General features: G+C 40.4%; 1 protein-coding gene across 1 annotated transcript in view; it reads right to left on the reverse strand.

Moving 5' to 3' along the window:
- LOC148837725 (zinc finger BED domain-containing protein 5-like) overlaps positions 1-12222 on the reverse strand; it is a 49437-nt gene extending 37215 nt beyond the window's left edge. Inside the window, exons 1-2 of the mRNA XM_088911134.1 lie at positions 12080-12222; positions 11024-11968 (exon numbers count right to left, since the gene is read on the reverse strand). Of these exons, the coding sequence (XP_088767260.1) occupies positions 11024-11968; positions 12080-12222 (1088 nt within the window). The remainder of the gene's footprint in view (positions 1-11023; positions 11969-12079) is intronic.
- Between the last annotated feature and the right edge of the window lie 14518 nt (positions 12223-26740).

The raw sequence follows: 26740 nt of genomic DNA on the forward strand, positions 1-26740 counted from the left end.
GTGTGACTATATTGTAATACTCTCGGGTTCACGTGGGTATGCGCCCTCGCAGCTGCCACCTCAGGTCGGCCCCCCCAATGCTGGGGACTCGAACTTGGGCCTCTGACATCACTCAACAGGGACACAGCCAATTGAGCTAAAGGGAAATCTCCCATCAGCCCGACGGCTGCGGTCCCTGCTATTCACAGGGAAGGGCAGTGACATCACCGCGCTGGTAAGTCAGCTCGAACAACCTGCAATGGCTGCAGTTCGCGTTACACTCTCCCCCACTTAATTCGCCATCCTCGGTGAAGGGCTATCCCACCCTGTTTCTGACACCAATGTATCGCTCTCAGGTTCACGTGGGTATGCGCCCTCACCGCTGCCGCCTCAAGTCGGCCCCCACACCACTGGGGACTCGAACCCGGGACTACGGCATCACTCAACAGGGACCCAGCCAGTTGAGCTAAAGGGAAATCTCCAGTCAGCCCGACGGCTGCGGTCCCTGCTATTCACAGGGAAGGGCGGTGACGTCACTGTGCTGGTAAGCCAGCTCTAACAACCTGCAATGGTGGCCGTATGCGTTACCATATGAACGTTTTTCTATAATTTCTAAAAACGGTTTTGTGAAGCCCTAGTTGAACACTTTTCGATTGATAAAAGGTTTTCTGTAAAGGTTTTGTGGTTTTGGTGATGTAAAATAATGAAGTGAGATGGAACTTTTGAAGCAAGTTTTTCTTAGAACGTGGCGTATACGCCCATGTTCAGCATTAATTAATGGATTACACTTTTTCAGGTTGTTTACAAGTACATACTGTGTACTGTACATATAGGTTTTTCACTTGTCATGGAGAAGCTCAGTAATGTTGTTGACGTGTACTGAAAACACTGAAAGGTAATAAATCTGACATTTACTTCATCAAAAGAACATACAGTAAGTATTGTTACAAATGAAATGTAGCCCAGCCTGTTTGGTAGTTAGTAGCTAATTGATCAAGTATCTCTTTTTGTTTTTTAAAAAGTCAGGATTTCAGCTTCAACAACATGGTTGGGTAGCTTGTTCTAAACTGCCACAATGTTTTGAATAAAGAAGTGCCTCCTGTTCTCAATTTTAAAACACTTCCCAGACTAATCCGTCCACATGTGCTCTCTAGTTTGTATTCCACTGTTTATTCTAAACAGATGGTTTATTCTGAGAAAAAAAACATCAATAAAAGGCTAGAGCTATGTAAAGACTTAAACTACTGTACATGATGCAAGGCAGAAATACTGTACAAATATCATAGTTCAGATGCTACCACTGTGGCTGGTTAAATGGCTTGAATATTGGACCCCTGCAGAAAATTCTTAACAATTGTTAACAAAAAATGTTTACAGAGTGGATCAGCCATTTGTTTACTATTTAGGCTGGCTGTCTCTTGACACCTCTATTTATCCTCTTTCTTCTCACAACCAGGATACTCAGCAGACCTAGAGTCAGCAAAATATTCCACAATTAAGGAGAATAGAACAAGACAGGTTTCTTCAACTCTTGGTATTTAAAAAAAAATGACACTAAAATAAAATGTCACCATTTGTGGCCCTAACATGATTTGCCAAAAACTTTAGAGGATTGGTTAAAGAAAAAATGGGCTATAGTTATTAGACTAGCACCATACAGACACTTATACTAATATTATTTTAATAACTATTTTAAACAAATTGTGTGATTGTGTGAAATTTTATAACAATATGCAGTTTATTGGTGATGAAAACGAAAAGGTAGTCATTGGGAAAAAAACATTTTTAAAACGAGGCATTGTTTAAAAACTGTGCTGTCAGTAATTGTTTCTGAAATCATTTCACTGACTATCACAAGTACATCAACAACACATCTGTGTAGATGCAAATTTCTTGCCTTTAGTCCATTTTTGTCACTTGATCTGGCTTCATGTGAATATTCCTGGTAAAGACAGTCAGACAGGAGAACGCTTCTGAAAGCAGTAGACATCTGTGTAACATGACACTGCATTGCTTCATATCAGTTGTTCATATCATTATTATTTTTGGGACTAAATTGTTGTCATGGGAGAGGAAAGTCACAGCCTTTATGTAACATAGTTCCTTTGAGATAAGCAGAAGACGTATGCTGATCTTTGAGAACTACTACAGTTATGGATCCTAATTTCTTTCAAGGTACTCCAGCCACAATGGTATTATCTGGAGCACATAACTTTGGTATTTCTGCCATGTATCATTTATGTGTCTTCCCTGTGATGGACTGCTGTCCCATCCATGGTGTACCCTGCCTTGTGCCCATTGCTTGAATCCCCTGCAACCCTGAACTGGAAGAAGCTGTCAGAAAATGGATGGATGGATATATCAATTCAAACCAATTCAAAAGAGAAAACATGAAAAGGCTAGATGGTAAGATTTTAACATTGCTCCCTTTGTGTACAAATCAAAGGGTGACTAGTTTACTAAACATGGTACAAAAAGGGGCTCCTCTAGTTCTACACAATTGAATGAACAGTAGCTTCTAATGCTGATAGGAAAATTGTTAAGTAACTTAACCTAGTTCATTTCCTTCTTGCATGAAATGTATAATATACACAGAAGACAGTTAATACTAATTAACTTGTATTTGTACATGTGGTTTTAATGTATTTGTATAGTGATTTTCACCCCCAAGGATCCCAGAATACTTTAGCTTTTAGAGGTTTATTAGCCATTAATTTGCAGCATTTATGAATGAGACACATGTTTTATTGAGGGAGAAAGTACTTCATTAGTTGAATTAAAGAGGAAATTTAAAGCAGTCCAGATTAAAGAAACTCTAATTGGAAGTTATCCAGGACCCTGGGGCTAAAATCCCAAGTCTTACAAACAACAGCTTTAAATCTTCAAAAACAGGTAATCAGCACCTGTTTAACCTCCTTACAAAAAAGCCTAAAGATTAGAGAATTGGGGACATTTATTGTATATAGAAAACAAGAAGTCATCCACATAAGGGAATATCTTATCTGAAGGATAGCAGGTCCTGTCACCGTATCCCCTGTCACCAAAATGAGGTATTAGTTTGGAAACTCGTCATCATGAATTCAGCACTCCAGTCAAACAAAGTGACAAAGTTCATAGTGTATTCATCTGGCTGTGGAAATGGCAGCCTGACTGTTATGAGAGTGGAAATTGCAAGATTAAAGTTGAACCCCCTCCTGATTCTGTTTCTAGCCAGTAGCCTGAGGAAATCTATCTTTAAGGTCAGTATTGACAGGACTCCCAAAGAGATTGAAGGAGTCCCTTAACAGAGCCAATGCAGAGGTCTTCAATGACAGAATATGGTGTGCAAGCTTTAGGTCAGACAAGTCAGTTTGGATACATACAAGGTAGGGTTCAGAGGAATGCCAGTCTAGGGTCTGGTAGATACTGTAATTCCAAGATATCAAAAGCTATCTGCACCGAGATCAGCTTTGGGTAGCTTGACACAGAGGTGGTGTAGGAAACAGCAGTGAGTAACCAATTTCTGAAAAGCAACTGGAGTAATAACAATAAAGAGATGCATAAGGCTAATGGCATAGTCCAGCTTGATGGGTTAGGCCAAACAACAAGCATGGGGAATGAAAATAAAAGGATTAAGATCCTGAAGATCTTCAGAACTAGAACTAAGCTCTTCAGAAGAACTAAGATCTGAAGGGGACCTATTTATGTGTAGGAAATGGCAAGGAAATATGTATTTGTGTGTAGGAAACAAACTTTATCTTCTTGAGTTTCTTAAACTACATTTACCAAATTTTCCTTTGAGGTCTCCCATCCCAGTACTGACCAGGCCAAGCCTTTCTTAACTACTGATATCTGACAAGAACAGACTGCAAAGTAGAAACTCTGGTGTTGACCAGAGGTCACTGTTGTGGATTAAATGTTCCACCATTTATGTAGATGCACAATATGTGGTGAGGATCAGCTATAACCTTGAAATACCTTAAATGCATTTTGTGCAACATGTTGGCACAGTGGTTAACATTGCTGCCTTGGGACAAATTCTGAACCTGGGGTGCTATGTGCATGGAGTTTGTATGTCCTTATTTCTTCCACAGTCTAAAAACATATTAGTACTGTAGGTTAACATGGCTTTTGGGAAACTTGGTCCTGGTGTGAGTGTGTCTATGTCTGTGTGTGGCCTGTGAGGGTGGGTATCCAATCTAGGGTGTATCCCCTCTTGTACCTGTTGCTTGCTAAGATGTCTTTTGCCACATGACCCTGAATTGGATGAAGTGGTAAAAAAATTGATGGATCGATAAATGTGTTCCTGCATGTTAAGTTAAGAAGTCTGACAACTTGCATATCCCCTGCCCTTAAAAGATCATGAAAGCTTGTTTGGAAATATTTATATGGTTAAATGCTAAAAAGTTCCATTCCCCAGTGTCATTCCATAATTTTGAGCAATCTAACTCTCATCAGTTGAGAGATTTACAGTATCTCATTTTAGTATTGTTACAGACTTTATGGCACCCTCTCCGGCTAGAAAATTAAACCAATGGTTTATAAAAGGAGAAGATGAAACAAACTTTTCTACACATTCCTTAGATGAGACATTATCTATGTTCCTTCATTGCTTCCTAATATGTTGCTCTTTCATTCAGATACTTCTACCTCAATGATTTCCGGAAATATAGTTACATCCTTGGAGACTTAACATAAACTGTTGTCTTCTTCTTTCCAGCCCTCGATTTAGTTAAAGTAATAGGCCTGCAGTAAACTGGACTACTATGTGTAGTAGAACATCTCATGCATCTCTTAAATTGGCTGAATTATAACTATAATTACGATGGCCTAGTAACCATACTGTAGCACCATTGTTCCATTATATCCATGGCATCATTGTTCCATTATGGTTTACATGCTGAATCCTTGTATGATGAAATGAACAGTTCTGTCAACCACATACAAATGGGTTTGTTTTAGAGCTGTTGGTATCTTTCAACAGGTCTAAAACAATCCCCTTCTTAAACTGATGTTCATTCAGGGAGCTGTGCCAGCCTACACTGGCTGCAGTGGCACAAGAAAAGGTTAGTTCCATTCCCAAAAGCATTTTTCAGAAAATTCCTTTTGTTTAGGAGAACAAAGAATAGAGCAAATGAGAATGGGCACAGTGCGAGTGAGAAGTAGTATCCAAATAAAAGATCTGGGGGAGAAGTATGAAAAGCTTTTCTTTGTTCTTCTTTACATGGCTTCTACTTTCCTCTCTCTCCTTCACACCTGAAGAAGGCTCAAAAGCAGAAGAGTTGTTGTTCCTTTGTTCCTATTCAGGGTAGCATGGTGACACAGCAATTAGCATTTCTGTCTTGCAGTTCTGGGGACCTGGGTTCAATCTCAGACCTGTGGTGCTATCTGTGGGGAATTTGTACGTCCTCCCCTTGTTTGTGTGGGTTTCCTTCCGGTACTCCACTTTCCTTCCACAATCCAAAGACATGTTGGAATGTTAATTGGCTTCAGGTCCTGGTGTGAGTGTGCTCGTATCTATGTCTGCATGTCCCCTGTAATAGACAGACATCCTGTCCAGGGAGTGTCCATCCTTGTGCTTGTTGCTTGCTGGGGTAGACCCTGGCTTTCCTATGATCTTGTATTAGATATTTGAATTAGAAAATGGATGGTTGCATGGATGAACACTGGGCCCCTGTGTTTTAGAGAGGGAGATTTAGTCCAAGGTAGAATGTGTTTTTATTGAGATAAAGGGTTTGTCTCTTTGCCTTTAAAGGTGTTTGTGGTCTAGTGAGATTGCAGAGTCCAAATGCTGGAATTTTCCAGGTCTAAACTACTGTAAGTTGTTGGGCCTGATTATACTCCACCACAGATGTGCCGGGGAATAAAAACACTCGCATAATGCTTAACGCTTAAAGCATAACGCTCAATAATCCTTGAGTTACTAACCACTCTCTTTTTTATCCAGGAAACCTTGAAGAAACAAGAAAACAGCTGAGAGGGGATAATAAACTGAACAGTACACCAGGGGTCAAAGAATATGAGCTTGTTCTAACACTGCAGTTTAGTGGATGTTGCATGAGCTGTCTGTAGTATTTGCAACACTGCATATCTTTCGGACATTTCTGGAGGTGGCAAAGTTACAAAATTTCAACTCTTAATTGTCCTTACAATTAGGACTTGCAAAAAAGGACTAAAGAATGTGATATTTATATATGCTTTGAACGTCATGAGATTTGAGTATACAAAATATAATAAAGCTGCAAAATTTAAAATATATATAGAGAGCACTGGCACAAGAGGTGCACAGTACAGATGTCACAATAAACAAAATGAGTTCAGTTTCTGAAAAACTGAGAACAATCTGGATCAATGCAAAAAGAAAACACATTTTAACAACCAATTCAATTTCTGAAGGCCCATATAAAATGAGCAGTATGGATCTAGAAGTCTTCCCATTAGATTTGATTCCAGGGTTTGTACTGTACATGTAAAAGAAAATAGCAGTGTGATGTCTCTGCATAACCTTTGGATTAAAGATGAAGAATTATTCCCCAATTTAACTTATCATCTATTACCAATTCCATGGATGTTAAAGGAATGTTTTTTACATTACCAGGTTTTCACAGAACAATCTTAATCTATTGAAGAAAACTGAGTTGGCCAGCTAGCATTGCTTCAATGTATTAGTGAAATATAATGCCCTGGAATTCATCTTTCTTGATGCTCTTTGTGAATAACTGTTTTCTGAATTCAGTAGTTTGTTTTATAGGAACCTGAATATTCATTATCTGTCTACATCTGTCTCCAATAAAAAAAATAACTGACTTCTAATTCCTAAGAAGCCTATTAGCACCATGGAGAACAAATGATTTTTTGCATTTAATATATTGCATTTAAGCAAGATAGTGCTGCTAACACATTACCAGCAACAGGACAGTCTTCACAAATGCATTACTGCGTTGACTACTATCTGTGTGCTGTCCTGGAATTGTTTCTTGTCTCTTCACATGACACATTTCCTGCATTTTGCTGTGCAAATCCAAATTCAAAAGTATTTTCATATAAGCATAGGCTAAAAGCTTTTGTGGGCTTAAATATTCCATGATCGACCATCAGTAACAGTAAACCAACAGTAAGTATAAGTCTTACTATTAAGTCATGATAAATGTATTCTGTTCAATGTTTAGGCAAAAACCTATCTACGATACGTTTCTGCAGTTTCACAAAAATATACATCTGTAAAGTTGTGTTATTTCTCCTTTTCACAGCAATGGTGAAAAAGACATGTTTAACCCGGGAATGCTCAATCACAGGGTGTTCTACTTTGTGTATACAACAGACATTACTTGTGCTCCTTTAGACTAATTCATATGCACAAAGAAGTGTATGATGATATTCTTCTGTTGGTAATGACAATGCGACTTTGCATGGAGCAATACTATTGCATATACTGTATATTGCAAGATATTAATAAAAGAGGCAATATTGTTTATGAACTAATTATTGTGTTGTGGCACTGATAGGCTTCCGTAGATTCTGGTTTGTACATGACATGATGGCAGTCACAGATAACTGTTTTGCCTTTGTTAGGGCTCAGTGGATGACATAACTTATTTTGACCAGTGAAAATATCTTTCAGGTTTCTTGTGTTTTAAGAGCAAGCAGTGGCTATGGATTAATTATGCCCCTTATTTTATGCTGAAAATTATATCTTACATACAGCATATAAGGACAAGGCTAGTAGCCACAAACAGCTATTTCCCTTCTTAATATATATAGTTCAGGATATACATATATCCTATACAGTATGTATATATCCTGGAAAGAAGATTAGCTGGAAAGAAGGAATCTCTACAAAATCATTTTAAAACTCTTTTCTTGTCAATTTATATATGTGTTCCTGGAAAAACGTTCTGCCACATTTCATTATTTTACCAAATTTATTACTAACACATGCACATCAAAACAATTAAGGATGCATGATTACATAAATGTTAGTACTGTATCACTCTATTAATCAGTGTGATAATGCATGTAATTCATAAGAAGACCATTAATAATTGAGATCATTAAAGTAAATGCAATGGGATGATTGTTAATGATTGCTCAATTAGTGTCTTAATGAGAAGGCTATAGCAGCCCATTGTGGCTGCAGGACTGAAATACAGGTTACAAAACCACATTGTGCAAAAGTACATTACAGTATGTACTGTAGGATCCCCTTTGGCAGGGGTGACTGGGCCTATTGTTCCTGGTTTAGTTCTTTAGTTGTGAGCACCCAATTATGTAATTGGTCTAATTATTAATTTTTCTGCATATTTATAACACTTCTAACCACACTCCAGATGTTTTATGTATAACTATACACTTATTGAAGTTAAATAATTTAATTATCAACAGTAAAAAACCTTTTACAGCTATACTGTATAGAGCTAAGAAAATAATTAAGTTGATTGTTTAATTGTCCTCTCGGGTTCTAAGAAAAACAGAAGATAAAAGGCTCTCCAAGAAATGAATTTGAGAGACCCGCCCTATGATTTTACATTTAGTAGGAAAAGATTCACTTGTTGTTGTTGTTAACTTGATATAGCATAATAAGTTGTTTCCGATTTGGGCAGCTCTCACAGTTGATCAGCATGCACCTACTCAAGCTGTTTGCTTCTACGTGCAATTTTCTAGTAAAAAGAGTTTTTATTACTATTCTACCATGTTTTGGTTCTTCTTCCTGACTCACAAGCAGCCTTTTTTGTGACTTAATGCTGTTCTTGAGAAACAGAATATGGCAAGGTGTACAGTATAACAGAACAGCCAGGCAACAACAGAAGCTACAGATATCCCCTACTGCTTCAGCCCATCCCCTAGTCCAAGATTGCACCGAACAATCATGTCAGGTTAAGTGTCCATTTTAACATACTGCAGTTATTTTATAAAATAGGCACAGATATGTTAGTTTCCCCATGACTTTGATGGCTAGCGAGAGCCACATACTGTATACCTACAGTACCTGGACCTCTTAGAAATTCTGTCTATATAAAATGTCTTTCATTTTTTTTTACCAAAATTAACAACCTGATTAGTTTACTGCATCTCACATCATACCATTTTCTTGCATCTTGAATTGCTGCTTGACTTTCAGCTTCATAGCAATAGCCAATAGTGTCAATTCTTTGACAGCGGGGTTTAATGTTTGAGCTCTGATTGGTAAGAACACGTTCTTCCACATACAGAAAAAGAAAAGGCAATAAGTTGGACCATAAAGTACGCTGGGCAAACGTTCAGAGGTCAAATTCTTCCTGGATGGGGGTACTTTTAAAGCGGAGACTGTAACGAACAGTTCTTTCCGGACCCTATGCAGACGACACGATCCGGGGTAAAGTGGGGAAAACACGGGGGAAAAAAGTCAAGGATACGGGAATGAAGACAGGGGGTGTGTCCATGGAGTGCTGGTGGTCGGGGGAGGTGTGGCCGAGGCAAACAATCCAGGGAAATCCAAAAACGGCGCAAAACTCCAAATCATCCGAGACAGACGATTTAAAAAATGGGAACTGGGTCGGAACCAGCAGGGGGCATGGGAACGGGAACAAGAACCAGAACCAGAACCAGAAACTAAAAGCATAACGGAGCCAGGCGCATCCAGGTCCTGCTCTGCATTGGTTTCCGCATCATGCGAGCCCGGATTGGCGTCAGCGTCTGGCTTTTAAGGGGGAACTGAAAAGGGGCTGGAACAGGGAGCAGGTGCGGGAGATGAACAACAAACAAGGAAGGGGAGGGGTTTGCGATCGTGACAGAGACGACGGCACTGAAAGTTTTTATTTATGATAAAGCTACATAAAAAGCTGCTGTTATTGCCTTTCTGTTCTGTTGTCATGCACCGTGCCGTACTTAGTGTTTTTAAACATAATATTAAATCACAAAAAGGCACATGATCAAATAATGATTAATAAAGATACAAAGATGATTACCTACTGTACCTTAATATTGTTTAAAATCTCTTATATCCAAAAATTCCATAATCACAACTTTTGTGTATAGTAATATCTATCATATACAGTGAACACAAATAACAGAAAGTGAGAATTTACATTGAATTTTCTCTTCTGAATCTCAGATGATGTGTTTAGATGTGTCTACCCAAGTTTTTTTTAATGGAATTCAAGGAATGCGGGAAAATTAATAATGGTAACAATTTTTTCATTATGAAAGTAAATTTGTGTTGTATCAAATAAAAAAAACATAATATGGATAATTAAATATTTAAATATGTTTTGGAAGAAAACTGTATGAAGGTGACAGGTAAGAGAAGTGGTTCTGATACTTCTTTATGAAGATCTGTGGTTTGTGGGATAGCCTAGATTACTTTGCAAAGAGCCAAAAAAAAATTAAACAATGTTGTTTCTGACTACACTTTGTCTATACTTGGATTGTTTTTCTTTTGCACATTGAACATGCTGCTGTTAATGTTTTCCTCCTCCTATGTATTTGTGCTTGCTTGACTTGCTTTAATCACAGTTTATCTTAAGCACAACTATAAAGGCCATATTTGAAAGTATGAAAGTAGCGTGCTATCTTTAATCTATTGTGTTTGCTTCTGAGATTTCAAAGAATCCAAAGCACTAAAACAATTACTGTATGAGGAATGCAGCTACCCCGATCATTGATGTAAAGATTACAACTGCCTGAAACTCTGACCTTTCTGGACTTTTTAAAAAGTTTCCTTGAGCTCCTGAATCTGAGGCTCTGGCCTCTAATAGAATGTATAGATTTTTTTCCTACAAAATAAAATAATGCCTAATTGATTTCATGAGCAATTTTATCATTTGAGAATAAAAAAAATCCATGCAAAGAAAGGATTGAATAATTTAAACTAATTTTGTGAGCAGTATTCCCCCACAGCCCTTTCAATATGGCTCAAATTCCCCCTCATCCACACTGAACCAGTATGATCCTAAATTTGTTCATTTAAACTGAATATTATTAAACATTATTAGTAATATTATTAAACTGGATATTATTAGAATGATTCACTTTCAACAGAAAAGACCAATTATTGATACTATGGGCTAGGAAACAGGGTCAGACTCACCAAGCAGATTCATCTCCCTTTAATGACACACCTGAGCTTGTTTGTCTTTCAAAAGTTTTGAGATTTCTGGGGGCAGTGTGGCTATGGCTGTTCTCCACATTGAGTCTGTTCCTCTGCTTGGTTTTGATTTGGGACATAGGTGAGTAAGCGACTTCACACGAGTAGGTAGATCTAAAGGGTAAGAGTTCATTAAGTGCATATTTCCCCAACTCACGCAGTCTGGCAGGAAGACTGCTGCTTTCAGTCACACTGAAAGGGTTCCTGACCCAGTCCAGTTTAGCAGACCTGGTTTCAATGTCACTGAAGTACGAGTTCAACTCACTATTGAGTTTGGACACGTGTGCTTTCACAATTTTCACTACAGAAGCTCTGTCTGTATCAGTGGTGGTAAGATGGGCATCAAGCAGTGGGAAACAGCTCACAAATCCATCCTCACATTTCCTCTCCCACAGTTTGACCTTCCTTATGAATCCGTTCATCTTGTCATACATATTGTTCAGGATGTGTGTGTCTTTGCCTTGTAGTGATAAGTTGAGTTCTTTCAGTTTGGTGAACACATCAGCAAGATATGCCAGATGCACAACCCACTCTGGGCCCTCAAACAGTGTAGCAAGGGGGTGCAGGTGCTCCTTCAGAAAAGCACATACCTCCGTGCGAAGTTCAAACAGTCTCACTAGGGTTTTGCCACGGGATAACCACCGGACATCAGTATGAAGCAGCAGCTGCTCACGCTCTGATCCAGTGTCTTGACAAAGCCTTTGAAACAATCTGTGATTCACAGGCCTGGACTGGATGAAGTTTATCAATTTAACTGCATCGTTCAAAACAGCACTTAACTCGGGGCTCGTTGCCTTACTGGCCAATGCTTCCCGGTAAATAATGCAGTGTGTCCACTCAGTGTTTAGGTTTGTCTTCTTGCCCCTTACACTATCCCCGTCATCGCTGCTGCCCCGTCAGTACATACAGGTACATGACTGCACGATTTGATTTCCAATCCAGATCCTCACTGGTAGTCTTCCCTGTAAGCTTCTTGCAAAATGAAATATACTCATTTACAGTATGTCACACTCTTCTTTGTAACGCACAAAGGCAATCGTCTGTGCCTCCCCGCTAATATCTGTTGATTCTTCCAACTGCAACGCAAACTGACCTGCTTGTTTCAGTTTATCCACCACTTGGCCAGCAATATTAAGGGACATGTCATCGATCAAACTGTATTATTTGATAATGGAACTGTTTTGATTGCATCGGCTGCTTTCTTATCAACCATCGTTTCCGCCAAAATTATGGCTTAGGGGGGCTTTTACTTACTGTACAGTAGTCACAAGTAGAGACAAGAAGCCTCCAGTGCTTTGGCTGACACGACTGTGGCTTTCTTCAGTTTGCTTTGACTTGACTTGCTTGACAATTTTTGTTGGAAAAATGCATATCTTACAAATGTAGGAGGGGTGTTTGGTGCCCGGGTGTCGCTGTAGATGGGCTGGCTTCATGGAGCTGTTCATTAGTACTTCACTGCAGAAAAAACACAGTGGCAGCGGTGGGTCCAGGACCATACATGTAAAGCCATACAAAACATATTGATCTTGGAACAGGCGATGTTTTGGCTTTGTCACCTTTTTCTTTTTTTCGGTAAGTTCATTTAAGTTTGAATTCATATTTTTATTGCCACTTGGAGTTGCAGCAGCCGGATTTTTCAACCACTGATCCATTAGCTCTCAACTTTTGCTCGCTAGCTTTCGCGCTTCTCTCAATCATAAGAAGTGGTGTTACAACTGACACAGGCAGGTGGGAAACTAGATAAGGCGCATGACGTGCAATGACGCAGGGATGATTATTGTGATAAATAGGCTATGCTAAACAACAACAACTCACAGATTTAATCTATTTCTACTTTTATGTTGTTCCCAATCACAATGTTGATCAAAAGTGAAACAGTATTTGACAGTTTTAAAATGTCAAGTAGTAATTTCTATTTTGTAAATTAAATTTAATTCACAATCTTCCCACATACCCCCTGGTAACTGCTCACATACCCCCTGGGGTATGAGTACCCCCAGTTGGGAATCACTGCCCTAAGTCACCTATTAACCTGTTTTTATTGGCATTCTGGGTAACAGTTACCAAAGTCGAATGAGTTTCAGAAGGGCAATATAAAAGAAGAAATGGTTACCTATATTTTCTATTTGCACTGCTCTGAAATTCTTTACAGTAAGGCAACAGAGCATTTTGAAGAGTCTTTCTGTCTTCATGCTTTCAGCCATCAGGAACTACTTGCAGGAGGAGGAATGAGGATTAGCAAGCCTATTGAGCAAGAGTGGGCTGGAGGAAAAAGCAAAGACAAAATGAATAAAAGAGTACTCGGTAGGGTATGGATACCTATAAAGCATAGAAGGGTTTAGTGAAGGTTCTCTACCACAGTAGTCTGTTAAATCTAGCATTACCCTAGACATGACATGTAGACAAGCCAAGAACAAGCATGTACAAGAACATACACACTGTATATACTGTGCTTTCCTATATGTACATAGCATTTTACGTGGAGGTGAAAGCGGCGCACAACAGCTGTACAGTACGTGGCGGAACCATCCCGCACTTTGTGGAATTTTCCATTTGTTGCGTGTCATGTCAGCATTAAAAAAACTTTCGGATTTTGGAGGTTTTCGGATTTTGGAATTTCGGATAAAGGATTTTCAACCTGTACTGTAATAATGTCATGTTATTCCATGTCAGGCAAATATACCGGGGTAAAGTTAGCTTGAAGTTCAAAAACGATTTTGGCACGCCTGTAGCGTTTACACGAAACCTCTTAGAGTTGCGAGAATACTTGCTTTGTGTATAAAATACATTGTGAATGCTTTCTCAGCCTTTACTTTTTCGTTTTTATGACATTTTTTTGACCAAGCACGAATATTCTTTTGTCCATATCTTCGCAATGGAAGCACAGAACACCTTCAAACCAAATGCATTTTAAAGACCACGACTTGTGGATATTTCCAAAGCCTCTACATCAAACTATCAGTGAGCTAATTATCTTTTGTTAAACCACCGGTTTTTCATCGATGCGTAATTACGCACTAACTGGAACCCGGGGGACCGCTGTATACACAAGTTCACAACGCGAGAAATACTGTTCAATACGGCTTCGTGCGACAAACCCGTATATGACCATAGGCAGCAGAATAGCGCAGTCTCCAATTATTCAGACTGTAAGCACGGGAATAAAGCTTTGTTTGATTTCTGAAACCCTTCTTTTACGTCCTGTTTTCATTCAGGTAAGGGTCAACTATATTCACAATACTACTGACAGCAGGAAGATTAAAATATTCTTTACTCAGCAGCTTATTAAAAACAGCTCCCATGATTTTCAAACCGACTTTTTAAACAGAACACTGACACAGCTTTGTGTTCTGAATCTCTTTTTCTCGTGCTTTTATTTAATGTGGCACAATCCACTGGGATAGGGGTATTCTGTTCACAAACCAATAACATTTAAACCACAGCACCCACAATGCTGCAAGTAAGTGTTTTGCACACTAAGCAGGTCCTCTTTTTCCCGCTTTGTTTTGGGTTGTGGAGCCTTTCTTTATTTTTTAATGATTTTTTGAAGATAACACAACAGGTAATACACTGGGATAGGTGGGTCTTCTTCATGACTCAATAGCAATTCAAATACAGCAGCCACACTGCTGAAACCAAGTGTTTTACACACCAGACAGGCCCCCTAACCTTAGACAACCTTGCTGTGGCTGTGGCCCTTTTCTTTATTTATTTATGATTTTTTGAAGATAACACTACAGATAATACACTGGGATAGGTGGGTCGTCTTCGTGGCTGAATAGCAATTCAAATACAACAGCCACACTGCTGAAACCAAGTGTTTTACACACTAGACAGGCCCCCTAACCTTATACAACCTTGCTTTGAGTTGTGGAACATTTTTTATGATTTTTTGACTGTAATCAAGTGTTGTGCTCACTAGGCAGGCCTCCTAACCTTTCACAGTCATGCTTTGTTGTGTGAAACTTTAATTCTCTTTTTAGGATTTTTTGAACATTTCAATTTCCACCAATATGGGTGGGGGGTGGGGGGGGTGCTCTTCAATAGCTTTTTCATCTATACACACAAACGGATGTAACCAAGACACATTTAGAACCAACTGAATCAACCTGAACTCATAGAAAAACAAGAATGCCCCCGAGACACCTGCACCCCCCTCCTGGACCACTCTGGTATCAACACCCCCAAACCCATCCATACCAGCTAAGAAGACTCAGAATCGGTGCAACCCTCCAACCTGGACCAAGAGCAGGATGGGACAAGAACCTGCACCACACTACGTACACAGGTTTGTATTTTTTGCCTGAAGATGAAAATGTCTAACATAGATTTGTTTTGGTTCTAGCAAATAATAATAATAGTTGTTAAAATGCAAACACACGTAACGAGATCACTCTCTGTCAGTATGTGTAACATTCTGGGTCTGGGCTCCTCTGTATTTGGGCTGAAGAGAGTTCAACAACATTATTAAATGCACTGACAACATAATCTGACAAGAGACATTGTTTAGGGGAGACTTGACCACCCACTGTCCCCCTGGTATTGTGAAGCTCATTGTCCTTTAGCTTACCAAAACCAGAATTATTTGGGGCTTCTCTTTTCAGCATGGAATAAACCTATTACTTGTTCCTTGTAGATTACCATCTGCTGATAAGATATGATCACTATATTGACCATATACAATTTATTGCATTAGGAATTCATATTTTGCATACACCGATCCCCCCAGAGTCCCAAGTGATTCTCACTTTCTATGTACCTTTTTCTTTCTTTCCAGCCTAATGACTTTGTTCAAATTTTTGTTCAAAAGTCTTTTTTTGTATTTTGGTCTGTGAAAAATTCTTATCTTTGACCGACATGCTGTGCCAGTAGTGGCTCAGTACCATCCAGTACTGATGCTGTGGTACTAGCAGATTTTTATGGTAAAATATTTAAATTAAGGACATACTGTAGACTCGTCTTTTCACAGGGATCAAAAACTGTTCTGTGAGACACATCTCCAATTCTCTGTTCATTTACAGATGTAATTTGTCTCTCAGATTTCTATCTCATTTTTTTATCTACCCAATTTCACTGCTCAAATTTTCTTTCATTATCATCACCTCACATTTGACTAGGCTGCACAACCGAAAAATCTGCATTTACACTTTCTTTTTACTTTTCAGCAATTAACCTCTATTTACTACTCTCACGTTCACTTACAGGTAGCTCTCTTCTCTAAGTTATATGTGTGATATGTTCAAGCAAAAAAGCAACTGTAGGGTGTAACTATTATATTTCTGACATGCCCGGTAACTGTTATGAAACTACAGTAGGTATTTCAAATATTTATCGAAGGAAAAAATCACAGTATGAAAATCGAGAAAAAAGTAGAATGTTGTTTCTTTTAAGGAATGTGAGAGATTTTCACTCCTGATTGAGAATCAATGATGTAAGACTTTTAGGAATAGAAATAGAAATAGAAACTTCTAGCAAAGGTGAAGGAATTTGTTTAAAGTTTAAGCATGCCAAGGTAGTTTTGTTTGTTCAACTTTCATGCCTACTTTCCAGTTACACATAGAAAAAAACACACACTTACATAACTCTGAATTTTTTTAACAGTTCTGATTGTGTTGCAGATTAAGACTGACAGGACATGAAAAGCTTATGTTCAAAGGAACAGTGAAAAAGATGCTCTGTCTACAAAACACATTTGTAAGAGAAATCAATGTATGATTAGGGAGATAGAATTAGTGAAGAATTTCTTGAATATTTATAGCTTTCATAACCAAGTATCCAAAAGTGCTTTACACTCACTGTACACTGTACTTACTCAACGGTTTATATATATTGAGCATGAACGTAAACAAAGCTCTTATAACTGCAACAAGTTCATAATTTTATTATCAGGAAAATGATATAATAGTTTTGGAGTGAACTGATATTTTATTGAACAGATAAGACAAAGGCAAATTCACTGAGCTGATTAACATTTGTCATCAACAGGGCTGATGAACAGGGGATCTAGGCTAGTAAAGTGTGTAGCCTCCATCGTAAGTAATACAAGCTGTACATCTACACATATTCTTGTTGGATTCTGTAGCATTCCTTTCATAGAGACTAGACAAGTACATGTCTGTTAACTAACCTTTCAGCTTTAGATGTCACAAGTGAGAAAGTCAAGTCTCTTTTCATTGACTGGAGTGCAAGCTTGGGAGTGCAGCTAAAATAGTACTAATTACACTATCCGAATAACTGATTAACTGACATCATAACAGTTTGCTGAATTTGGAGGCATTTTCATCTGGGTGGAGACAGGAGTATCACAACAAGAGATCTGGGCATGGTCATGAGGTCACTGGGTCCAAACACAATAGAAACAAAGCTATATACAGTGATAATGGTGGCAAGTGAGGATTAGTGGGTTTTTTTGTCCATGTTTTTTGTCAAAGTCACTCACAGTCAGTATTTAACATGCCAAGCCATGCAGAGCCTTAGAGGTGAGTGTGAGGATTTTGATGTTGGCACGAATCCTGACAGGGAGGCAGTGCAAGGACTCCAGGATAGGAGTAATGTGGTCACTTGCACTAGACCTAGTCAGGATTCTGGCTGCCGGATTTTGGACATACTGGAGTTTGTTCAATGTGGATTTAGAAACCCCAGCGACTAGAGCGTTACAGTAGTCAATTTGTGAGAAGACAGATGTGTTGAGCTTTTCAGCAGCAGTTAGCAATAGCATAGGACATAGTCTGGCTATATTTCTGAGGTGAAAGAATGATGTTTTGACGATATGTTGCACATGTGGGTCATGTATTTATGAGGACAATGGGACAGAAAGAAGTGAAAGAGAATTCAGATAAAGTGGTGGGAATGGGATCTAAGAGGTGGTGGATTTCATATGCTAAACCAGTTTATTGATGGACGCAAAGTCAAGAAGAGAGAAGTTGTAGAGAAGGGAACCAGTAAAGGAGGTGTGGAAGTGGCATGCACTGTGGAGTAAACGTGATACCGGATGTTGTCGGTCTTGGAGCTAAAGAAATCTAAAAATGTGTTGCAACGTTGCGATGAGGCAGGTAAAGTGGTGGGGCAGTTTGGTTTTAGCAGTCTGTTAATGTTGGAGAAAATGTGTCTAGGATCAAACAATTATTTTTCTTATTTCACTAACTTTCTTTTACTGTGTAAATCAGTGGTTCTCAAACTTTTTGGACCAAGTACCACCCCTGATCAAACCAAAACATCCAAGTACCACCTACAAGTCATCTTCTCATAGGAACCCCAGAAAATCTTAATGACCAACATGAGCGCGCGTGTGCACACACACACTCACATGTGAAATATAAATATATATATAAATATAAAATATAAATATAATAATAAACTTTATTTGATATAGCGCCCTTAAAGGTGGCTTCTCAAAGCGCTTTACAGAAAAAAAACAGGAATGACACCAAATAAAAATAAACAATAAAAAAGCACCATTTCAGTGAGAGGGGTGAGCCTGTTTAGTCGAGGAAAGCAGATGTGAATTCGTTTTTTCGAGCCTTGATACAATTCACAACAGAGTCTAACAGATTTTAAATCATCAGGCATTTTCTTGACGGCAAAGGTCTCACGGTGGATGTTGCAATGCATCCATTCATTTCTGGAGCAAATTGTCTAATTCGTGCAACTACGCCGCTGTGTCGGCTTGTCATCGCCCTAGCACCATCTGTACAAACTCCGACGCATTTTATCCAGTTGATAAATTCATTCACAAGCTGATATATGTGCTTTCTGTAGCTCCTGTTGGTAGCGGTTTACAGAACAGAAAGTCCTCATGGGATGTACCCTCAAACTCATATCTAACGTAAACTAGTGAATTGGCCAAATCGACTACAGACTCATCCAATTGCAGTGAAAAGCATCTGCTCATCTTAATGCGCTCTATTAGCGTACTTTTGATATCATCTGCCATTTCAATAATTCTATGAGTGACTGTGTCTTTCAGAGGGGGCAGTAGGTCGAGCTGTTTAGCAGCTTTTTCTCCACACATAATACGTGTCAGCTCTTTATCCAACGGTAAATAAGGTTCTTCAAAAATAGTGTGGGGCTCACCTGCTTTAGCAATATGCAAGCTTGCATTTTTCCCTGTTTCAGTTTCAGGAGTCTGTCTCAGAAGTTAAAAGAAGTTTTTATTTCATGTGCATGGGAGCAAAACACAGAGACGCTCAGTGTATTTTTCTCAAATTAACCTAGAACAGTTCTTAAATATTTTTCTGTTATCAATCACACTTTCCTGTGCTCACAAGATTACCGTTCCTAGCACGCATTTCTATGCATTCCTGTGTTTACAACATTGGCATTGTTCCAAAATCACGCACATTCTCCTACCTTCCTATTGGCTAGAGATAAGTTTTTTTTTAAATACAATTGATCACTTTCGTTCGTAGCTCACATTCCTATAGAGTGGTATAGAATTACATTGTAGCTCAGTGTCCACTCAAGTATTAGCGCGCGCTGTATCGTAGTACGTAGGCTGCGTATTCGACACGTCTTAAAATAGAAAATATGAAAACCTGCCCCGATTTTTCAGCGCACACAACAAAGTTCCAGGGTCATATGGCGTACCAGCTGGCGGTGCTCCGCGTACCACTCCTGGTACACGTACCACAGTTTGAGAACCACTGGTGTAAATAATTTACTAACATCATTTTACTAACTATCCTGCTAGAATAATGACAAATGACTAACTAAAATCCTTTTGAATCAATGAATTGAGTCAGTGCTTCATCGGCTTTAGCTCCTGTGTGCACACGTAATAAAGGTAATGCCTGCTTCATACTTACCTGGATCGTGTCTCTTTTGTTGGACACAACAGTTTGTTATGGTTATTTTCAATGATGTGAGAGAAGTAGATGGATCTAGCAGACTCTAGCGTATCCTTATATTCAGACAGGTAATCTTTCCAAGTCTGATAATATTAGTTTAGGCCAGAAAGTTTCCACGAGACTGCCTTCATTGATTGCAGAGGATCGGTGTACCAGGGGGGAAAGCGCAGAAAAGAGGTGGTTCGAGTTTTTAGAAGATTGAAGGTATTCAAGGGTAGATAAGAGGCAAGAATTAATCAGGATTTCCCACTGCTGCTATAAAACATGCAGGATAGTGTTTCTCCAGGAGCAGAGTTGATGACCCCTGGGCTATGCTCCTAGGGACAGCAGTACCTGAACTGCAAGCTGTAACAATGTACGAAAGTTTTTTTTCAATCATTATTGCTATTTGTTTCTTAGCGATTGAGCGTCCACTACAAAGACAAGGGCTGTTTCTGGACCGACCTGGGATAAAACAAAAAGCATGCCGAATTCAAGTATAGTATTGTTGTAACAGAAAGAATAAGGTTCTGGATCCCGAGATGAAGTTAAACAGATGAGTTTATTGCATGCAAGGAACAATAAAGCCGAAGTCTTGTTTCCCGCAAGAAACAACAAAACCGAAGTATTGTTCAAAGTGCCGGTACAAACTTTCAGTTTATATACTGTAGGGTTTTCCTGCCGCTTCTGACGTCGCTCCGCACTAAGGTAATGGGGAGAGGTCACGGTGTCTGGACAGTTTACAGCCTTTTGGCCAAATGGCCAGGGTTTTAGATTACCCTCCCTGGGGTTTCCTAGCTGGCATCTGGAATCCTTATCACTTATCTCCCTTTCCTGCCATAAACTCCAGCCTGTTGCTTAGAAAGGAGTTAGTTAACCCCTTCTTCACATCTTGTATCTTTCTTCATTCCCCCCTTATAAAATATGGCATATGTCAGTGCTGCCTATTTTTTACACATACAATGTCAGGGAAGATCTTTCCTTTCTAGATGTACAAGCATGAATTACCATGACATTGTGCGTTCCACGGTTACAACAAGATGTGATTAATGTCTTTGTACAAGTGATGGTTACAATTACACATATAAACAATCCTAATCCTTCAAATAAATATTGTAATAAAGTCCCACCCCAGGACCAAAACGCAGACCTCAGCCATGTGGAGATCTATCGTCAGGATCTTGGAATAGCAATATTGACCCAACTCTGATTATCATTTTTGACCAGGAATGTACTGATACCATATTCCCCAGTAATGCTCCTCAGGCCTAACAAGCACACTGTTGGTCCACCTTAGGAAGCATCAGACACAGAAACGGTAACAACATCCTTCTTTCTGTTCACTTAGTCTCTGGTGCAGTGGCTCGGTGACAGTGCGATGCGTGGATCCAGGGATCTCATCCTGTCACTCAGATGGCAGAGTCAGTAGTCAGTAGCACTTGATATGGTCCCTCCCGGAAGGGTTGCAACGTCTGGCAGGGTCACCCACATCCACTCGCCAGGTATCCGGTCATGTCTTCCCTCTACTGGAGGTCCCCAAGCGTCCAGCACCTGTTCACGAGCCCTGTGCACCGCTTCGGTTAACAAACCTACAATACTGTAATAAAGAGTTAGTTAGCAAATTCAACAGTCCGTTAGCCAAACTTGGCCCTCCAAGGAGTTTCTTTGGCTGTCCGTGATGATCTCAAATGGGCTCAGTCTCACAGTTCTGTTTGCTCCAGACCACAGACTGCGCAGGACTACAGGTAGAGCATCTACCCCAGTGTTCCTTCAGTTGATATTTCAGAGTTCCATTCATTCCACCATCCCCACAGACTGTGGGTGATGGGGGCAATGTAACTTCCACCTCACCCCTAGTGAGGTGATTACAGCCTGGCACACCTTCCCAATGTAGTATGCCCCTAGATCAGTATCCAAGGGGCAGGGCAGTCCGCACCACGGGATTATCTTCGTCATCCAATGTTTGTGTGTTACAGAGGTAGTGGCCTCAGCCCACCAGGAGAACGGATTACATCTCAGCAAGCTACAACAGTTAACTCGCCAGTGCATGACAGGTCCCTCGGGGGCATGGCCTTCAGAGCCATCGCACCCGCACCTGAGCTGTGGTTGAGTTCCTTTGCCAAGCATACAATACAATATGTATTCGAAATACATATTCAGTGGCTAATGCGTTAACCCAGTTCCAACCCAGTCTCGGGACAACTGGCACACCATTTGACTCTCACCTGGTTATCCGACGGCATTAATTTGTCGGGCTACAAAGGGCATTAGGCTGTGAGGGGATGCAGGGCATCTGGTGTGCTGACGGCCCTACACTTCATTATCGTGCAACCCCACATTCTTTTCACATTCTTTTCTAACCATGTCTATTAGAGGCCTCAACCTGAATTCTCCCTTTTTCCCCAGTAGAGGTTTCACAGGGGTCTCAGACTCCTGCTCTCCCAGTGCCGCTCGCCTGGCATCTGCATCTGCACGGTTATTCCCTTGAGTTACTGGAATTATTTATTTATTGTGTTATTTACACCTTACTACAGCTACTTCAGTTGGCAGCTGCAAAACTTCAAATCAGTTCAGAGACAAACCCAGTATTCTTAACTGGAGTCCCTGCTGTGGTGAGAGAATCCTATTTCTCCATAGCCCTCCAGAATTGTGGCCTACATACAACAAATACATACATTATATACTGTACATATAACCTTTTAACATCTTTCCTTTTACAATCTTCCATCAGGGCTCTAAACTAGCTTGCTGCGCTGAGGCAGTGGGGGGGCATTTTCCGGTCGTTAGCACCTCAAATTCTATCGTAACAGCTCAGCCTGTTCTCGGTTCTCCCCCATGCATCAGAGAGGACCCATCAGTAAACAGTATTACATCTTCTTAAATTTTCACGGTCCCCCACCTTGGCTACAGCATCTAATGTTATAATAGTATACCACCGGATGGTGCCTACCTCCATGCTCCTGCGTCAGCACAGCTGCCCAGAACCCATTTTCCACACTTACTGTACATACAAAGGAATGGTTGATCCATCTGAGGAAGCCCTAGTCTCAGCACCTGTAAAAGAGCTTGTTTCAAATTATTACAGGTGGTCTTGTCCTTGGACTGCTCTCCCCCCTTAAGCAGATCTGTTAAAAGTTGTGCTCACCCCGTTAAACCGTTGCACCCAGGCCCTGTTAAAATTACACAATGCTAGACACAAAAGGGCCTTATCATAACTGCTTAATATTAGACACTATAAAACCTGAAGCAGCTCAGACTTGTGGGTTTCCTCATCAGGGGAAGCACTCAGATTATCATCAACATACTGAGTGATCACAGTCAGTTGAAGCCGCGTGATACCCTGTTCTGGATAGTCATTTCTTGTAATGCTGCATAACATCCCAACTCAATAGATCTGGGATGGAACCACTCACATTCGCGTGATAAGTGCACGTAAATGTTAAAATCAATGTTAAAATCTGGTACTCTGCAGTAAAACTCGCTGTCCCAATACTCCTGTGGCCTCCTGTTGTCTCCCCATATATAGTACTCTATAGCACACTGTTGAACAGTGAAGTGAGACAAACAAGACAGTAGTGCTCCAGTGTCCCATAACAGAGAAACCGACACACCATTAACAGTACATTTTAGGTTTAACTCCTTTTACGCACTGGACTGGGACAGACTTAGGGAGGCTACAAGGGACTTACAGGATCTAGTCTTTAGGTAAACAAATCTCACAAGACTGTTTATTCTCCTCAGACAAAGCTGGGTGATAAATTTTTCACTGTTCTTCCCTGTCAGTTGAACCACAGGGCAGATCCCTGCTTCTTTCATCCTGCATGCGCTTTCTGCAGTTTCTTTTAAAATGACATATATTCTTGTTTACACTAATTGTAAACCGGAGATTTCCCCCAGTCAGCCTGTCTATTTTGATTCTAAGATTTATCCCATTTCTATGGAATACTCCCTATGTAAACTGCTCACACCTTCGTGTACATATTCCTCCCTATCTGTCGGTGGAGATTATTCAGTTCTGCAAATCTCACAGTGGTGTTATCCACCAGTCATGATTCTAAACCTACAGCATTTCAGTATGTCTGGTTTCGAGACATTCAACTAATTGTATATAAATACAAAAACTGTTTATCTAACTCCTTTAAGTCCACCTTTACTGTACTTATACGTTTCAGACGCTCTTATATTTTACAGTCTCTTTAAGTTGATTTTCGGCAAGTCTCTTTAGTTACGTCTCTAGCCAGTCCGGTTTGCTAAACACACTCGCACTGTCATTTACTATACCAAAACTCACAGTTATGCAGTGCGGTCTTTTACACACACACACATACATACTGTACATGCCAGCACACAAATTCATAAATGCACTGTATTTGTTTCACTTCTACATGTATCCTTTTTTTAACAGCATAACGTCTCATAAACTCAACATCACTTATTCCACTATTCGTCTGTTTATTTTTTTCCACCACTGCTCAGACCAAACGCTGTCTGACAGTACCCCTTTTTCAGCTTTCGATCCTCCTGCACAGCCTCTTTTTGCTTTTGTTCAATCTCTTCTTTGTAGCGAGTAAAGTATCTTTTCTTTTATTTATTTATTTCAGGTTTTTTTTCTTCCATAAACACTTTTTAGTAATCACATTCCAATTTCTCTTTTTTTTTCTCTCCTGTATCTGCCTCCACTGGTGCCGGCCGTGCACCAGGGCGGCAGATACATCCTTGTGCTTTTGCCAATACTCATATGCATTCTTACAGGCATCTTCGCCCCAAACTTCTTCTGACAAACTCAGCTTCTTCCTATATTTTTCTTCCCTTTCTGTCAACTTACACTTTTCTGATATATAATCAGACACTTCCACCACTTTCTCAAACACCCAGTTAGCACACATGTTCGGTTTCTTGAAGATTTTACTTTGTCGTGTGTGAGGTAACAGGTGGGGAATGCTTTCACTTGGAAATCCTGTGCATTCCTGCACTTATTCAACTAAGGGCGTCTGTTACCTCCAGATCTAAATGTCTCTCAGAGTCTTTAGAGAGGACTTACACAGCACCGTTCACAGGCAAGAAACGAGACCTCGAGAACTCCCTTTCTGGATCAGTAATTCACCATCCCCAGAACGCCAGCATTGCTGCTTTTGCCCCGGGGTGGACTTACGCACTGGGGTCCAGTTAGAGCTATTCTTGGATCTCAATGTCCTTTAAATCCTGCTACTTAGTGCTTTGCTCTTTTATTATGAGGTGTGTTTATGTTAGTGTTGTGCGTGTGTATGTGTTCACAAACAAGGAAAACACCAGAAACATACATATATCATCCGTGTTTCTCCCATTCCCTTTAAAACAACCAAGGAAAACACAAAAAACATACATATCATCTACGTCTTTCCTGTTCCCTTTAAAACAAAAAAACACAAGCCACGCCAATCCGTGCACGATCAAGGCATAGCTAATCTCAGGACCCCGGGCGCAATTAAGGCTCACACCAGTCCTGGATTATACGTGCAATTAAAGCACCACTCAAGCTTCAGAACCTCGGGCGCAATTAAGGCCCACACTGATCCTGAGCCTCAGAACTCCGGGCGCAATTAAGGCCCACACCAGTCCTGGATTATACTGTACGTGCAATTAAAGCACCACTCAAGCTTCAGAACCCCGGGCGCAATTAAGGCCCACATCGATCCTGAGCATCACGGTAAAGGTCCAAACCCATTCAAAAACTCCACGCGCAATTAAGGCATACACCAGTTTCAAACGCCTGTGCACAATACCGCAGATCACAGCCTGCCAGACCAAATTCTGGGCTTACATCCTACCACCCATTACATACACCGGTGTCTTCCCCGGACCAGAGGAATCCAGGAAAACCGAAGTATTATTCAAAGTGCCGGTACAAACTTTCAGTTTATATACTGTAGGGTTTTCCTGCTGCTTCTGACGTCGCTCCGCACTATGGTAATGGGGAGAGGTCACGGTGTTTGGACAGTCATAACCATATGACTGCCAAACACCGTGCCATAAATGTCATGCCTGACATCCCTCCCTAGAGGGCTCTCCACTGCTCCCATTATTGTCCTTGTGATTGTTAAGCTCCCCAGGTGTATCCTCTTAGCTTTATTATTTAAAGACTAGCTCCTCCAGTCCTCGGTGCTCATCATTAGGGTAAAGATGTCGCGAGGCCCGCCTGGCACCAGGAAACCCTACGTCCGTCTCCTGAAGGCATAGGCCTCATTCCCGACACCTCCCGCTTCCTGAGCCCGGGGTCTGGAGGATCTTGCCCCGTCACCCTTGGTCCTCCATGTCTTGTCTCTCCGTGTGTTCCCCCTTCCGGGGATTTTAACCTTGTCGCATCCCAGGATGGATTTCTTGTTGATGGACTCTTGGACTGTGCCCTGACCTGCCTTTGGACCCGTTTGGATTTGGATGCCGTTCTCTGTCTTCCCCGTTCACTGTCTCACGGATTGTCACTATTATTTTGTGCACTATTAAACCCCTGTGTGTTTCCTTTGACCACACCTCCTGTTTTCTCTAGCTCTTACCGCATCGCATAGGGTCTACTACAAGATCTGACATGGATCTCAGTCCGTGTTCGTGACAATAAACTCCAGCTTGTTGCTTAGAATGGAGTCAGTTAACCCCTTCTTCACATCTTGTATCTTTCTTCAGTATTAACACAGCCAGCATTTTATCTGTCTAATAAGAAACTCATGACTTAGTAGCACTTCTTTTAACATTTGTACATGGAAGAAAGTGCCAGAGAGTGGGAGGTACATTCTTATCTTAAGATGCACTGTCACACCTCAGTGTGACATGGAAATGATAAAGTCCAAGAGAATATGCAGGT

This window comes from Atractosteus spatula, chromosome 3 (genome assembly GCF_055471065.1).
Source record: "Atractosteus spatula isolate fAtrSpa1 chromosome 3, fAtrSpa1.hap1, whole genome shotgun sequence".
Taxonomy (NCBI): Eukaryota; Metazoa; Chordata; class Actinopteri; order Semionotiformes; family Lepisosteidae; genus Atractosteus; species Atractosteus spatula.